The following is a 16252-nucleotide window of genomic DNA, read 5'->3' as shown; positions in this document are numbered from 1 at the left end:
TACAGCAGTATTTTATTATTAGCCATAAGTACAAAAAGGTGTAGTACATTTTTTGCCCATGCCATTAGTTCTGTCTGTCTTTCACAAAAGAATGACTACTAGCCCAGGGCAGGGCCTATCAAAATAAACTAGTGTGATAACATAGTACATGTTATTGTTGGCTTAATTTTTGGTGTAGCACTACCTGGGGAAAAATCCACCAGCTGCCACTGCCAAACATGTCCGTTGTTTAAGCATCACACACTGCATGCAAATTTCTGTTTAGAGCCGCAGTAATTAATCGCTCATTGCTTAACAAAAGATGACTGGGGTGGGCAAGTGGGCAATTCACATCCACAACAACACCTCCCAGCAAACATGTCCACTATTGGAGCATCAAAAACTGCATACAGATTTCTGTATAGAGCCGCGGTGATTAATCGCTCATTGCTTAACAAAAGATGATTGGGGTGGGCAATGGGCAATTCACACCCTCAACAAACAACAACACCTCAGTAGGCTACACAAACAAAATGAGTCACCAAAAAAGTTCTATGTCTCCCAGCATTTGAGAGAGATCTAATTACTATTAAATGATAGACAAGTGCAAGCCCCATTGTCTCATGCTGTGTAGACTAAAATCGACGGAGGAGGACGTGGGCTTTTAGTTGCACATGTTTGAACATTATTTGAGTTAACTTTGTTTGCTATTGTAATTGCAATTTTGAAATCACTCAATAATTTGTGCAGGACGTCTTGGCTATCTGCCTGTATTTCTGTCTAACCTACTGTGCTTCTTTGATTACGGTGCACCCTGCTGCTACCAACGGGCAGTAGCTGTCAGTAGCCAACCGAGCATGTTTGGTCGGCTTTCGACACTTCCCTACAACTTACGACCCGACACGACAGCGTGCACACCGCCCATTCAATAACAGATTTTCGGCCACAGGCGCTTTCCAAAGCTAGCCAACGTCGGTGCGGTGAAGAGCTACCTTAACATGCTGTTGGCTTACCTGGTGTAAATGACCGGTGATTGCCTGTAACCTCCTAATGTTGAATAGGTTACCATCAAGCCTTAAGTCAATGGTGACCCCAGCCTGCCTCTCCATCCTCCTGCATAAAAGTGAAACACAGACTAGTAAGATATAGTATTATTTTCAGGTATCTAGCAGCTAGGCAGCTAGCACACAGCCTTGTCTGACTCCAGTCTGCACTCTAAACCACCATTCCAGAGTGAAACTGTACAAGGTGTACTTGGGTGTACTTCCACATTTCTTCAGGATCTGGCATGTGGCATGTCAAGTGTCCGTCTTGCCATTCAGAAACGTACCATGACTCTGGCACAACCCATTTAGCTAGTGTCTGCAAAGCATGACTTTGGCTAGGACCTTTCCAGCAATGGCTCCTATGTTTTTGTAAATGGTTGCAATTCTGACATCCTTCCATGGTTGGACACACTCATGACTCCACACCTCTAGGATGTAGAGATACAGTGTACTTACTGTATACAGGGGTAGCCTCCTTCCTTGGGGATTTCAGTTTCCAGGGGTTCATTCTGGGTTTTAGCTGCATGTTGTGGGAGGTCTAGATCTTGCTATTCAGGGAGCTCTGCCAGTACAGTTGATAATAGTTGAATGATCTGCGGTTCCATCAGCATCTACAGTTTCTGGGGCTGTAAATGGTCTTAACTACATAGAAACTGTGTATGTCCTTCCTATCTGCGTGGGCCTGGATTTTAGTGGCTTTCGACGTCAACCACTCAATTTTGCAGGTTCTGCAGTTTCCTGGTCCTTGTAGTGGAGCTCTTGTCATTGTTTATTGAGGTATTAGGGGAGTGGGTTAGTAACTGTGTGCCTTGTGCATGTTGTCCAGGATGGAGGAGATCTCTCCAGCATTCTCATATAACCAGTCAAGATTGGGCTGCAGTGTCAAAAACCACTTCTCAATCATCCCAGACTCTGAATTGATCAACTATTCGATGTCTATTGGTATATCAGCTAGCGAATAATGAAAGGTGTTTCAGGTATCGTTGTTGGAGAGTCTGACACAGTAGAGCCGTTTATTCTTTGTTCCACATTTGCATCTTAAAGGACAGATTTGACTTTTGTAGGATCATGCATGGTCTGTACAGCAGTCTGCTCTTCACATACAGTAGCTCTAAGGTCTTTGAGATGAGCCAGCGTCACAATAGCATAATCAATCAGATGCCAGTGTTTGTAGTGATTATTTTGTTGGACGATGTTGTTTGATGGTACAGTCATGTTCCGAGCACATACTAGGAAGTCTTATGCCATTGGTGTAATGTCCACTGGTGTTTGTGTTTGGATAAGAGAGTTCTCAATTGCACAACCAACTCTTGTAGTCCTCTCCCATTTCATTGAGTGAGCCCTCCTCAATGAGCACTGAGTGCTGCTCGCAATAAGCACTGTTGCACTTTGCCAAAAGGTAAAGTGGGCTGTGATAGAGCCACCATGTGGCCGACTGGTGTGATTATTTTCTAAATAATGTTGCAATAAACTATTAACCTCCCCTCCAAGTCTTGTAACTGTAGCCCTTACGGTTTCCGAGAAAAAGAATACTTGAATGGGAGTTTTTGCAATTCCCATTAAAGTGGATGGGGAAATTTAATGCACTAATAAATCAATATCAAAAAATCTATCCAGACGCAAATGGGCGGGGCCTATATGGGGAGTTGCGTCATGACCCAAGGAATCTAGGGGGAAAATACTTTTATTTTACGACCTACGGTTCAAAAGTTATAGGCCGAAACGTAAAGTGGGCTGTTATAGCGCCACCATGAGGCCGGTTGGTGTAATTATTTTTTAAATAATTTTGCACTGGACTATGAACCTCCCCTCCAAGGCTTGTAACTGTAGTCCTTACGGTTTCTGAGAAAAAAATACTTGAATTTGAGTTTTTTCATTTTCCCATTAAAGTGGATGGGGAAATTTAATGCACTAATAAATAAATATCAATTAAACTATGTAACCAATCTCTTTTTTTTTTTTTTTCTATAATTTTTATCCCACGATTTTGTAACCCATATTTTTTCACCCAGTGCCAATTGCCTATGTAATCCTGGGCACTACTCTCCCTCTGCCAGCCTAGGGAGAGCCCAAGCTGAAGCTCATGCCTCCTTCAATGCATGAGGAGCAAGCAGGCCGCTTCTTATCACCCGACAGGGGGGAGGTTCCCTGGTTAGACGTAGCGCGTGGAAGGAACACGTTATTCCAACCAGTTCCTTTCCCCTCCATCAGGCGCCCTGGCTGACCAGGGGGAGGCAGTATAGTGACCAGGATTACTGCATGTTTTTGTGAGGGTATTAACTACCCTAGGAGACACGGGGAGAACATGCAAACTCCACACAGAAAGGCCCTTTCACCAACCCCACCTAGGGTATGGGCACTGATGACGCGGAGGAGAGAACACGCCCCCAGCGCCCACAGCGCCCACAGCGTCCCCGGCGGGAATTGAACCCAGGACCTTCTAGCTGTGAGGCGACAGCGCTACCGACTGCGCCACCGTGCCCCTTGTAACCAATCTCTTAGCAAAATGTTAGCACATGATTCCCGGTGAGGCCGGTCATTTTGACATATGGCACAAAATGGGGGGGGGGGGGAAGTGTGGGAGGAGATGCGCGGCGAAATAAAGTTTATCTAGAAAGAAAGTTTATCTATAACAATAGTCTGGTTGCCCTAACTAATAATGGTGAAATTTGTTTTTCTACTGCATAGTGGAATGGACTGACAGGTGTGGTTTCCTGCCCAGGTACAGTGCTTAATTTGCAATTTTTGGGCCACCTTTTCTAGGGCGGACCCCTAAATAGGGGCTGCACAGACACAAAGCGGTCTGCCGGAAACAGCTGCCACTCAAGTTAAAAATATCACCAAAAGGTCTAGTAGGTTTGTCAGCAGAATACATCTGGGCAGCTGTGGTAAATAATGGATCAAGGATGAGTAGTTGTCTGTACAGACAAGTCTACTGTACCGCTGTGCGTTGTTGTCCTTCTCTCACTCAGGGCCCTATCTTGCACGCCATCTTACCCCTTATGCCAAAACTTTGTAGGCATTTTTTACTATTTTGAAAAACATTTCAAAATAGTTAAAATAGGCGATCTACAAGCTCACAGCGTGTTGATGTAGATCGCTATGTCTATTATTATTATTTTTTAAGTAAGGTGGCGCAAGATAGGGCCCTCAGTCTCAAACATGCACACACACATGCACACATGGGTGTGTGCGGGTATACACACACACACACACACACACGCACGCACGCACGCACGCACGCACGCACGCACGCACGCACGCACGCACGCACGCACGCACGCACGCACGCACGCACGCACGCACGCACGCACGCACAAGCTCCAGTTCTTCATCTAAAAGCTCTGTAGACTACAGCTTTGTAGTTAACTGTCCATCAGCTGCCCCCTTCAGGTTAATGGAGGAACTGCATACATGGATGGATTAAGTAGAATGGGTGTATTTGTATTGGAAAATAGAGATGGAAAAGTGAGGGTAGAGACATCCATTAGGCTGCAAAACATTGTCCAAGCCATGTGATGGAATCCCATCTTCTGATTACATCAAATTGTCCACACACCATTCTATATGTGGCATGATGGATCAGATTTGTTTGCCTATGCATCTGAATTAGCTAAATAACGTCCTGTCAACTGCCATGCCACATTATTCTGTGAGGTATCAAGCTATCAAACTTACATCATTGTGATGGTTATCAGCTACTGTCCTGCCAAACGGGCTCAGTTGTGTCACTTGATCACACATTATAATGTTATAAAATCAGCTTTCGGTTTTATTGTTTGGGTGTTATTGAAGGTGCCTCGTCAGAGATTGCTAATGTTAAGGCCTAATTTATACTATTAGCCATTTGTGCTGCTGCAGCAGTACATGGATAGAAAACAAGTCATTTGTCTTTTTCCAATATCTCAACCACTGTCTTGTTTTTATTACAGCAATATGTCTTTAATGTGTACTTTTGTGACTTACATGTCCCACTCTCCCTCCATCTCACGTCCTCACTTCTGCTTCTCTCATATCTTCCTCTCATCTTCCTGCAACTATCCCCTCTCTCCTCCACTCTTTCTAATGCTACCATTATTGTATTTCTCCTTCACTCTTCTGCCCATCATCCTATTCGCAACTCTCCCTTTGTACCGTCCTGCCTTTCCATCCTCCACTCTCTCCCTCCACCCCCTCCCTCTGGGCTCCTCTGTTCTCTCTCTACTCCAGTGTGACTGCAGTGCGTCTGCCAGACGGTCTGTCCTTCGTGGTCTATGAGTTCTGGGATGGAGAGGAGGAATGGAAGAGGTGAGGTTAACCGTCTTGACTGTTGAAAACCATTATTGGCTGATTCTTTACATTTATTTTCAATTAAAAAATTTGGCTGAGATTTTCTTGAACAGTTCAAGTTCAAATAATTTGCCTTTGTAGTCTGGTCATAGCAAAATGGGTGGAAGAAAAGTGTGCAAAAATGTACGAAGGCCAAGTGCTGAAATACGTTTCTTTCTCACTACTGCTTCACATTAGCCATTTAAGCCTTTTCATAACATTTCAATAATGTTTGAAATTATTTTTCTGAAGACACTGTGCTTTCTGAATATTAGTTTCCTTGACCTAGCACCCACTGTCGATGTTGGTGTAATTAGGTATGCTTTGACATCATTTTATTTTACATCATTGTCTCTGCCAGGCCGAAGGCATGGCGAGAGAGTATGTTTTACCCCCTGTCCGTCCGTCCGTGTGTCCGTGTGTGTGTCCGTGTGTCCGTCTGTCACCAGCTAATCTCCGGCACCGTTGGCCCGGTCGCTCCGAAACTGTGCACACACACTCCCTGGATGCCAATTCAGAACTTCTGCCCCAAATCTTTCACATGGGCCTGTTATAGCGCCACCAGGTGGCCGATTTGTGCAAAACCCATTTTTTTATATTACTCCTACAAATTGTATCCAAACGTCATGCAAATCAGTACACAGTATCACTATAGTCATGTGATCAACACAGATCTGTCCAATTTCCCATATTCTATCCTCATTGCCTAAGGTTGGCTTCCAAAGTTTGCAGGGTTGGTCCGTTTTGAACAAAATGCCTCAAAGTATACACACAGCTTGCGATTTCCGTGAAATTTCACACGCACATTCCCACTAAGCCGAGGAAGAAATGCCACCCTTCTCACATTGGCCTGTTATAGCGCCACCAGCAGGTCTAATTTAGCAAAACACATTTTTGGAACAAAATGCCTCAAATCATGAATGCAGTGTCAATGCAAGAATAAATGATACGGTTGGCACCCTTTTCACATTGGCCTATTATAGCGCCACCAGGAGACCAGAATAACGTACCTGACCTGGCGGAGACCTGTGCTCCGAGGAGCACTTTTTCTAGTTCGTATCTTTCTTCTTTTTAAAAGGAAATCTTTGAATATTTTGCCTATAATGCCCAATATAGGGACGCCAGGGTGAAAGTGGTCCTTTAGTGTGGTCATTAATCCATCCATTAATGATAGGAGCTAAGGAGACAACTGGAAAATGTGCTGCATCTTGAAATGTAATTAGGAGTCTTCAACCATTCACCCTGCCACAAAATTGCTGAGGCACTCGAGTTAGGTGGGGTCGTCATGATTTAGTGATGGTGCAGGTGGTGGGGATGAGTAGAGGCTGCTGACGTAGCTGTCTGTAGATGGGAGTTTCTGCTTTTCAGTTGAAACTTTATTCTCCTCAGAGGGACCCGGTCATACAAGGAAGTATAAATTAGACATGGGTATGTGTGCCAGTGATTTCTTAACCCTTTTTTTTAATCTCTTTTGTATGCAGGCACCTCCAGTCTTCCCCCACCAAAGCCTTTCAGCATGTGAAGGTGGACACACTGTGCCAGCCGGAGGCTGTTTCTACTGTAGCAGTTCCAGGTAAGTGCTGCAGTACAACTGAAGAGAGGAGAGAATGGACTGATAGAAATAGAATAGAATGTTCAGTGCAGATCAAAACACACTTATTCAGGATTAATGCCTCAGAATGGCTCATAAACCTGGGAGGCTATTTAGGTGTAATATTTATTACTTTTGAGCTCCATGCCATTGTGAAAAATTAAATAACTAGAACTCCCTTGTACTCTAGTAGCTTATTGTAAATGGCTCTAATCAAAATAATCAATGCTGGCATACATCCATAGCCTCAAGGCAAAGCAAAGACGGTCAATAGCTTGATGTGATGCTTGGCAGACAGCCATTGATAGCTGTTCTGTTTTCTGACTTCTAATCTAGTCTCTTATTTTTTGTCTCTTCCCTCCTCCCCTTTGTTCTCTTCTCTTCTCTTTCCTCCCACTCCGTTCTCACTTCTTTATTTAACTTTATCATGCATCCCATCTCTCATTTTTGCTTTTCACCATTTCATTCATTCTCTACCTCCACGTTTCCACTCAAACTTTTTCCTTGACACATCTTGCTTGATTTCACGTCCGCTGCTCAATGTCCTATTCATGTCTTCAATCTATCCCTCTCTTAATCCATCCATCCTCTCCTCATGCAGCTGCTTGGTGCAGTCTGAACAGGGACTGATGACGGGGAGGTCCGCCCATGCGCCGTGATTCCTGGAAAGTCCTCCTTAAACCGTTTATCTCCCCCTCTTCCCCCTTATCTCCCCTGCTATCACCACCACCCTCACCCATCCCCCACCCCGGCCTCACTCCTCCCCTCACCCTTTCACTTTTGTAAGTACATGTTTACACAGTGCAAATGAATGGTGTCAACTGCAGTGAATATTGAACAGTACATTTAAAACTTCTTTGCGTTTGCATCTCACCGTGGTAGCTAGCTAGCCTGAGACATTAGGTTGGTTTCATGTACTGTACTAGTCACTTCATGGAATTAGCTCTGGGTCACGATAAGGCAGATTTGTTTCATGTAGCAAGGAACATGGGGTTAGTTTTCTCATGTAGCAGTTAGCTTTTTGGGGTGGTTTTATTTGGGTATCGTCATGGAATTCAGTTTTCTTTCCCTATCCATTTTTTGTGATGAGTTCACCATAGGTAGCAGAGAAAGTAGAGTTTGTTAATGTAGCTGTCATTTCATGGTAGATATGGACACTTGATGTGTTGTCCCCAGCTGAACGCATACGGGTGTCTTGAAAATTGATGCGTGTATTAAAACGTGTTGCTATTCAATTCACACTTTGCCACTTTCCAGCATATCCAACATGTGTTTGGCTCGACACAACACACACACAAGAGCACACAGCCAGCACATTTTTATCCCATGTGGTGCTCAGCTGAGACGTAGCAGTTTAAATTTCTAAGGGAATCACTCTGGGGTAGATTTGTTCATTTAGCTTTCTTGTCATGTTACAGGAGTAGGCATAATGATAAGAAGTTGAGGGTTGAATTCCGATAAGTTGTCGGCATCAGGGTCATTTTAGAAGTGAAATGAATGGTTACACATCGTGAGCATGTTTGTCTTAAACAACATTGTGCTGCTACCTTAAGGCTGGAGAATAGGTGAATAATTAGGGATAGCATCTCGGTATTCTCCATCATGCAGCTAAAGTTTGTGTTCTTTTTTGCCTTCCTTTTTTATGTATGAAATGTCTGAATTGGCAATTGGTAGCCTACAGTATATTAGCTGTATAAGTCTAGTAGAGATTTTACATATAAAAGACATTGTTCTATTATTATTATATTGGTATTATTGACGTCTTTAGTGCTACGGTGCAAATTTTCCTACTCACTAGCTACTCAGATCTTTGTTCAAAGTAATGAAAAATCCTCATTATCATAAGAAATGCTAGACAGCTTCCCATCTGAATGACATTAATGTTAAAGCCTTAAACGTCACCACATGGTTGAGGAGGTTGTACAGGGTTTTTAAAGGATGACATGTCTCTTTGTTGTGATGTTAAAGTGAGACCTACTGACATATGACTGTGCAGCACTAGCCTTGTGTTGTTACCATTATGGTACCAAAACAGTCCCATAAACCACAGATCAGAATGTTTTTATAAGAGGTTTGAAGCATTTCTGCGCCATTAGACAAAACAGCCTTCCAAGTGTGACTTCACTTCACTAGGTTGAACAGGTTTAATATTTGTGATATACAGTATTTGGTGTACCTGATTCAAGAATAAGATTCACACAATTTATAAAACTCAGCTCGAGCCGATTATTAATGAACAGTGAACAATATTTTACAATAACAACAATGTTGTACACCACCTGTGAAGTTTACTAGAAATATAAGGTCCAAATCTGGGCAGAGCCAAGTCAAACTCTGTTCTGACCTGATCGTTCCGGTTTTGTGGCTCAGATCTTTACCAAACTCCTGCTCCGAAAAACCACATACGCATACCCTGTGTCTATCCAGGAAATTAAGCCCACCTCTGTTTCAGCTACAGCACACAGATTCAACCCTCGCCCCCAAACACCGCCACCATGAACCCACGAACGTAAACACAATCAGGATTCTCACTCCGAAAGCACAATGTAGAAATGATTATTGTGACTTAAAGATATATATTGCTTATTGAGTATGCTGAGAGTATTTAGAAATGGTTGAACTGTATAGTAATACTGTTTAAACATATTTTGTTGAAGATATGATTGTTTATGAGTCACTCCACTCTTTATAGCTCTATATGACTTTCAAAGATGCCATCTGCCATCCTTACCACTGATCCATTTATCTAGTTTTGTCACCTTCCAGTTTACTGTATATGGACCCTGGGATAGTTCATTACTGTTCTGGGAACAACTATTAATGGAGATCCAGCTAAACTAATAGAGAAATACAGCAACTGATGTACTACTATTCTATTCCCTTAGGCTGCTGGGATGCATTGAGCTGGGCATGATAATGTGGAATGTGGAAGTGTAGAAATGTTATTATATAGACCTGATTTATAAATAAATAAATATTGCTATGCCTACAGAACAAGCATGGACTAACTTTTATGCTGTACTCTTGAGCAATGTTTATTATCAAGCACTAGGTCCTAGGATGTGTTATCCACTCATGTATTAATTACTAATAGACTCTGTTTAGACTCCTGTGTTAGCCCAAACTGTGTCCGGTCTCGTTTGCTTCCCAAGGGGCCATCCCATTACGACGACACAAAAAGCCATAATGCATGGGTTGAAGTTTACATGTCAATGACATAGCCATAGTTTTAAAAGTACGGTGCCCAGCTGAATGCAACCCATAAGATCTAAAGGAAGGCTCTCCTCACTGTACGTCGTGCCCAGCTCGTCTGGGTTCTGGATATGACCTATAACTCTATGGATATGACGTGGACAGGTCAAAGATGCCAATACTGTTATTTTACATAATACATTCCTGAACGCTCCTGAGACTGTGCAACCTGTTCTTTTCTATCCTCCTACTCCTCAGTGCAACCTGTGCTTCGTCATACAATGAAAGAGTTATGTCATTGAAATGTAGAATACGGTCCCCATTTGAATGTTCAACATTCTGAAGTATCTGGCAATGTCCAATAAAGGAATTGTAAGTGTATGTAAAACAAGCCTTCCCATTGGGTAAGGTTTATAAGGAAGGGCAGCTGCTGCTTTGGTGGAATGTCATGTAGTGGGGGAAATTGTCCCTTATGGGTCAATGTTTACACTTTCATTTAAAATAACACTCCAGATCTTGTGTGTACTGTACACAGAACTTGTGTTGACAGGTTTAAACTAAGAGTTTTGTGATATCAGATATAGGAATTTGCCAAACTGACCACTATCAACATAACTCTCTCCTTCTATGGCTGTTCTTTTTCTATCCTCCACCTGAGTGCATGTCAACTGAATGTCCAGTAACTTCTTTGCCGTAGTATTAATATAGGCCATGCTACTCTTCAATGGGTTTTGTGCATTTCTTACCTTATTTTCCTGTTTCTTTTCTAGTATTCCAATAAAAAGGAGACAAAAGAAGATAAATCCTATTATAATATTAAAAAAGAAGAAATATATATATATGACTAGAAAATGGCATACAAGAATGAACATTCACTTTTATGGCAATGTTTAATGAGATATTCTAATTCCTATGTATGTTTCAATAATACAGCTTTCTCTCCTTAAGTGTAGAGACTTATTGCAGGGATGCAAGTAAAAATATTTGGTCTATAAAATACTTTGTTGAAATTCTAGATGATGTAGAGTGATGCAATTCAATAAAACTACAAAACTGGAGTCCTTGACTGGTTGTTGTGAAGTCTTATGCATTGAGGCACAATGTTCACACGCTCTCACGCCACACCTCATATTTCTCACTAAAATAAATACAGTATCGTTGCTGTCGGGCAGAAACTCCATTTTGACGCTTTTGCATTTTTTCCCCCATAAATCAGTGCTATGGAACACCCTTTACGTCTGTGTGTTGGTAAAAAAAATTGAACCAATGGAAAGTATTAAAAAGCACTTCTGACAAATCAGCTAACTCCATTGGACAGGGCAGTTTGTTTGACTTTGTACAGTACACTGCTAAATACATAAGAAAAAAGATTTAAGCCATTAGGTGCCCATTTTAGGAAAAAGGAAAGAAGAGGAGAATACATAAAAGAAGCCTTTTGCAGCATTGCAGCTACGTATGTCATGTATTTATGAGTATTATGCACAAGTGAAATCATTGTTAAAATAAGTGTTAAATAGCTGCATATTCTGATAGTAGCTACTCATTGAGTGTTTGTTCAGTAACATGAGTCTCCCTGTCTCTCCGGCGAACGGAAAATACATTTCCAGATCTGGATACCAATTTCATTCAATCAGGAAAGAGAATTCACACAAGATACATGATAAACAAGTGAAATTGGAAGTGGCGACACAAAGAAAGCTGACGCGTTGCAACGTGATGTGAGCTTGTAGATCAGTAGCCTCGATCTCCAGGCTTTTATTGCTTAGTTTTGCTAAAGTAGATCAGCTACTTATGACTAATGTTCACCACAGAATATTGATGCTGGTGTTCAAGTGGTTAATGTAATAGGCTGGTATAGCACTTTTATATGTTGCTTGCTATGCTATTACATGACAATATTCTGTTCTCCGAGCGAACCTATACATTACATTACAGTAATTTAGCTGACGCTTTTATCCAAAGTGACTTACAATAAGGTTTCAACAAACAATCAGTTGATCGATAGATCAATCTAGGGACCCTAGAAAAAAATATTATTTTCTTTGCTGAATCTGTCTTGAGAGATGATAGATAGATAGAAAGAGTAGAATCAATCAGTAGCATAAGTCCTGGCAAAATATCTGCCAGGAACCATTTTCAAACTATAATTTATAAAATTTGACCAGATCACTAATATACAATATTATCATGATGAAACTGTTCATTTATATCCAATCAATGTTACCATTATATTAGAATGAGTATAGTCTGCAAAACAATTACAACCCAACTAGCACATTATCGTTTTGGTTACATTTCATTGAGGGAAAACGGTAAATTGTGCCTTTATCGAAAGCACTTTACAATGTGCATTATGTACACCCATCCACAAACACATTCACACAACAAGGTGACAGTGGTGACATAAAAGTTTTCTGTGATTGTACTGTGATTGTATCTGTTTTTTTCATAATTACGAGACAAGAAGTTCAACACTGTCTCACCCCCTAAAGTAATATTGTGACTTCTTGACCAAATGTCAAACGGTGACTTGAAGAGGGTAGCCTTCACATTTGTCCCAAGAACTCACTGTTGGAGAGCATTCGACCTAACCATGGAACAAAGCGTTCGAGACTCCCATACAAGTAGCAGGCTTGGCCCAACTTAGGTCACCCGAGACTAACGTCATGGACAGTGCACGGAGACCGAGATCACCACAGCTGATGTCACGGTCGGACAGAACACGCCATACAAGGAGATATGCACGCTCCATATAAAGGTCTAGCCAGAACGAGGTGATTTCAGGAGTATGACACGGCACCCCCTCATGGCATAGTATGGCAGAACATGATGATTTCATCCAGATAATTCACAAGATCTTCTCCATTTCCACTAGTCCTGAAGTACAATTCGTAAACTGGTCACATCCCACAGGGTAAATTCAGTTTTCAGTTCTATTTTTCTTATCCACTCGAGTCATTGCCGGGGCTTGAATTGTACCTGTGACCTCTTGGTTCCCAGGCAGTCACTCTACCCATTGAGCCATGGCTGCCTCAGGCACATACCTGCCATTTTTAACAGAGTAGATGTAATTTCCAGTATTCTGGTGGATTTTGGGAGTTTGACACTTTTATCAGGCTTTACTTACATAGGATCCATTACAAAGTTAAAAGTAGCAATAAAAGAGCCATATTTAATAATAAACACTAGCCTAATTACTTAAAAATGACTATCTCTTTAAAATTGCGTTGGACTGGAGTTTATCCAGACATAAAGCGACAGTAAAAGAGTAACATTCCCATTCACTCAGAAAGAGTTTTTTTGGAGGGTGTGTGCCAGAATCAAAGAGTGAGAGAGTGAGAGTGAGAGAGAGAGCCCACTCACACCATCCAACAAAAAGAACGATCAAATACTGCCATTGTGATTTGCATTGCATATCAATAACTCAAGGAACTAGCAAATTAACATGAATGGCCGTGGCTGCATATCAGTGAGGGGCCACACAAAAAGGGTGGAATCCCCCAAAACAGGATAAGAACAGGAGAAATTGAAGGAGTAACAGGAGTCTCCTGGTGAGAACAGAAGGGTTGGCAGGTCTGCTCAGGCAGCACAGGGGTTCTCAAACATCTTGATGTCAAGGACCCCAAATTGATTATGTATTTGAACATACTTTGTGCCATAAGAAAGACTTGTATTTAAAACTTAAGTTAAACAGTTTTCTTCAATATATTGAACTTGCCTGTATATACTGTTACAGTATGTTACTGTGCTTTATTCTGCACAATGTTTAAAGTTACTGCTGGAGTGCTGTGATCTTTCCCCATTGACAATGCATGGCAATAAATTGTACATTAAGTTCAATAGGAGCCTGCTTGGGCACATGTGTACCTGTGCTCATAACCAAATTCATCCACCCCAAAAAAAATCTGTTACCATGTTTTCCCCCATCCCTTCATCAGATGCGCTTATCCAGAGTGACAGGCAATGTGCAAGTCACTCTGGATGCCATTACAATTCGTTACAACACACTGTAGGTTGTACAGTTGTACTCAAGACTAGCAGATATGCACGAGCAAAAGGACTTATTATAAAATTATTTTATTTTGTTCTCTTTACACACACTAAGAATTTCTGGAACAAGGGACATGCATGACCACAAAGAGAAACCACAAATGGCATGTTCACGTGAATGTCATACATGTCAGGTCAGAACACAGCACAGGTACATTCTTTTTAAACACACAAAAACTACAGCAAGATTAACATGATAGTATTTACACCCTCCACATATCCACATGCAGACAGACATCATCCCCATAATGGCACCTTAAAGCAACCAACATCAATTCAATAGTGTTATGGCTTTACAGTAGAGACCAGCAGGTTCCATCCTCATGTTCTCCTTTAGGTCTCCTACATCACATATTGTAGTGGTTGTAGTTGGACAGTGAATTAAAAAATAATTATAACATAACTCCTGCTCTTGGGAACAGGTGGTGCCCTAAAGGTAAACCAAGCAAAAATAAATTGGCACGAAACCAGCCAATTTAAGTGATAAAGTTAAAGTGGATGTGCCTACTCACCATAGCCCCTCTATCTTATCCTTCTGTGTAAATCAATTGTGACTCACCCAATAGGTGTGATCATGTGATCATGTAAATTCTATAAAAGTTGGTAAATCAGTTTGTGACAAGTGTCTAGTACAGAGAATACAAATTAGTTTTTCAAGGCTAAACGGTGACAAAAGACACATTACCACTGTAAAAAAATCTTTTTTTATACCAACAATAGTGATCATGCCACGACAAAAGTATGAGAACTACCAGCATTATGATTTCACACAGACCCCTAGACACATGACAGGAAGTGGCCAGGGGAGGTCAAACATAGAAAACAAAAAAAATAATATTGTTGGAGGGGTGAGTTTTTTTTTTTAAACTCTAGTTCACGATTGCGCAGATTGATTATGCATTAAGTGCAGGGTTTAGGGCCTCTTAACTAGTCAAGGGGTCATCTCCATGAAAACATAATGTCCACGGTAGCCATATGCAATCCCTTCCTGTGGAAAGTAGGTGTCCATTGAACCAGGTAAAGGTCGTTACAGACGGGGAGCGGTTAAAGCTAACTCTCCACCAGACCGACTTTGAGCCAACTTGGCGTCGGGAAGCGTTCGATATAGTCGTCCAGTCGGTTAGGGGTCCGTCGGGTGGTCCCTCTGGACCTTTTCGGCCGACCCAGAGCCGACCGAACATGTTCAGTTCTTTGGCCGACTGGGGCCCGACTGGGAGTCGCTATGTAGCAGAGAAGAAGTGACAACAACACCAGCGAGGGCTGTCGGTGTTGCCAGATTATGTGAGAGAAACAAGCGACCATGTCTATGAAAACCTACATTCACTGTTTCTCGTTGTCGCTCCCAGAGAGAGATTGATTGATTTGACCTACTTTTGCGCTGTGGTGATGTAATTTATTGGGAGCAGGTGTGTAAGATTCCATTAGTATAAACATTTTAATTGGCTTTCATATACTCTTAATATTTTTTTTTCAAATTAGATTTGGCCTTATAGATCGAAATGTGCTCAGTTTTGGCTATTTTCTGGGTGTTAATTTCAATAAATTAATTAATGTATTTATTTTTGATTATTCGAATAACCGTTTTCAAAAATGTTGTGTACACGTCAGCAGTGGTGGAAAAAGTACTCAAATGTTTTACTTGAGTAAAAGTATCAATGCAATAGATGTACTCTGAGTCTGTTACAAGTAAAAGTCCGGAATTCAACATTTACTAAAAAGTACTGTAAAAGTACTAAATTATTGGTATAAAAATGTACTTAAAGCACCAAAAGTAAAAGTACTAAAATGTTTGAAAATAGCAGATCTACAAGCTCAGAACGCGTGCATCGCAACACGTTGTGAGCTTGTAGATCTGCTATATTCAAATAGCTTATAGGTATAAAATAGGGCTTAAGTGGTTAATGTATGTTTTATAATGATTTATATCTGCAAAGTAACTAGTAACTAAACATTTCAAATAATTGTTGTGGAGTAAAAGTATAGACAATTGGAAATACTCCAGTAAAGTAAAAGTACCTCAGAATTGTACTTAAGTACAGTACTTGAGTAAATGTACTAGTTACTTTACACCACTGCACGTCAGTGA

General features: G+C 41.3%; 1 protein-coding gene across 2 annotated transcripts in view; it reads left to right on the top strand.

The window, feature by feature from the left end:
* Positions 1 to 10916, top strand: part of necab2 (N-terminal EF-hand calcium binding protein 2) — a gene marked incomplete at its 5' end in the record, with an annotated part of 144101 nt that extends 133185 nt beyond the window's left edge. For both annotated transcript variants that reach the window (XM_080438689.1, XM_080438688.1), the window contains 3 exons: positions 5235 to 5312; positions 6815 to 6906; positions 7526 to 10916. In XM_080438689.1, coding sequence (XP_080294815.1) covers positions 5235 to 5312; positions 6815 to 6906; positions 7526 to 7554 — 199 coding nt within the window. In that variant the 3' untranslated portion in view covers positions 7555 to 10916. The remainder of the gene's footprint in view (positions 1 to 5234; positions 5313 to 6814; positions 6907 to 7525) is intronic.
* Positions 10917 to 16252: the final 5336 nt, after the last annotated feature.

This window comes from Gymnoscopelus braueri (assembly GCF_963280865.1).
Source record: "Gymnoscopelus braueri genome assembly, chromosome: 9".
NCBI classification, from domain to species: Eukaryota; Metazoa; Chordata; class Actinopteri; order Myctophiformes; family Myctophidae; genus Gymnoscopelus; species Gymnoscopelus braueri.
Note: the sequence above shows the minus strand (reverse complement) of the source record. Positions and strands in the feature narration are given on the sequence as shown.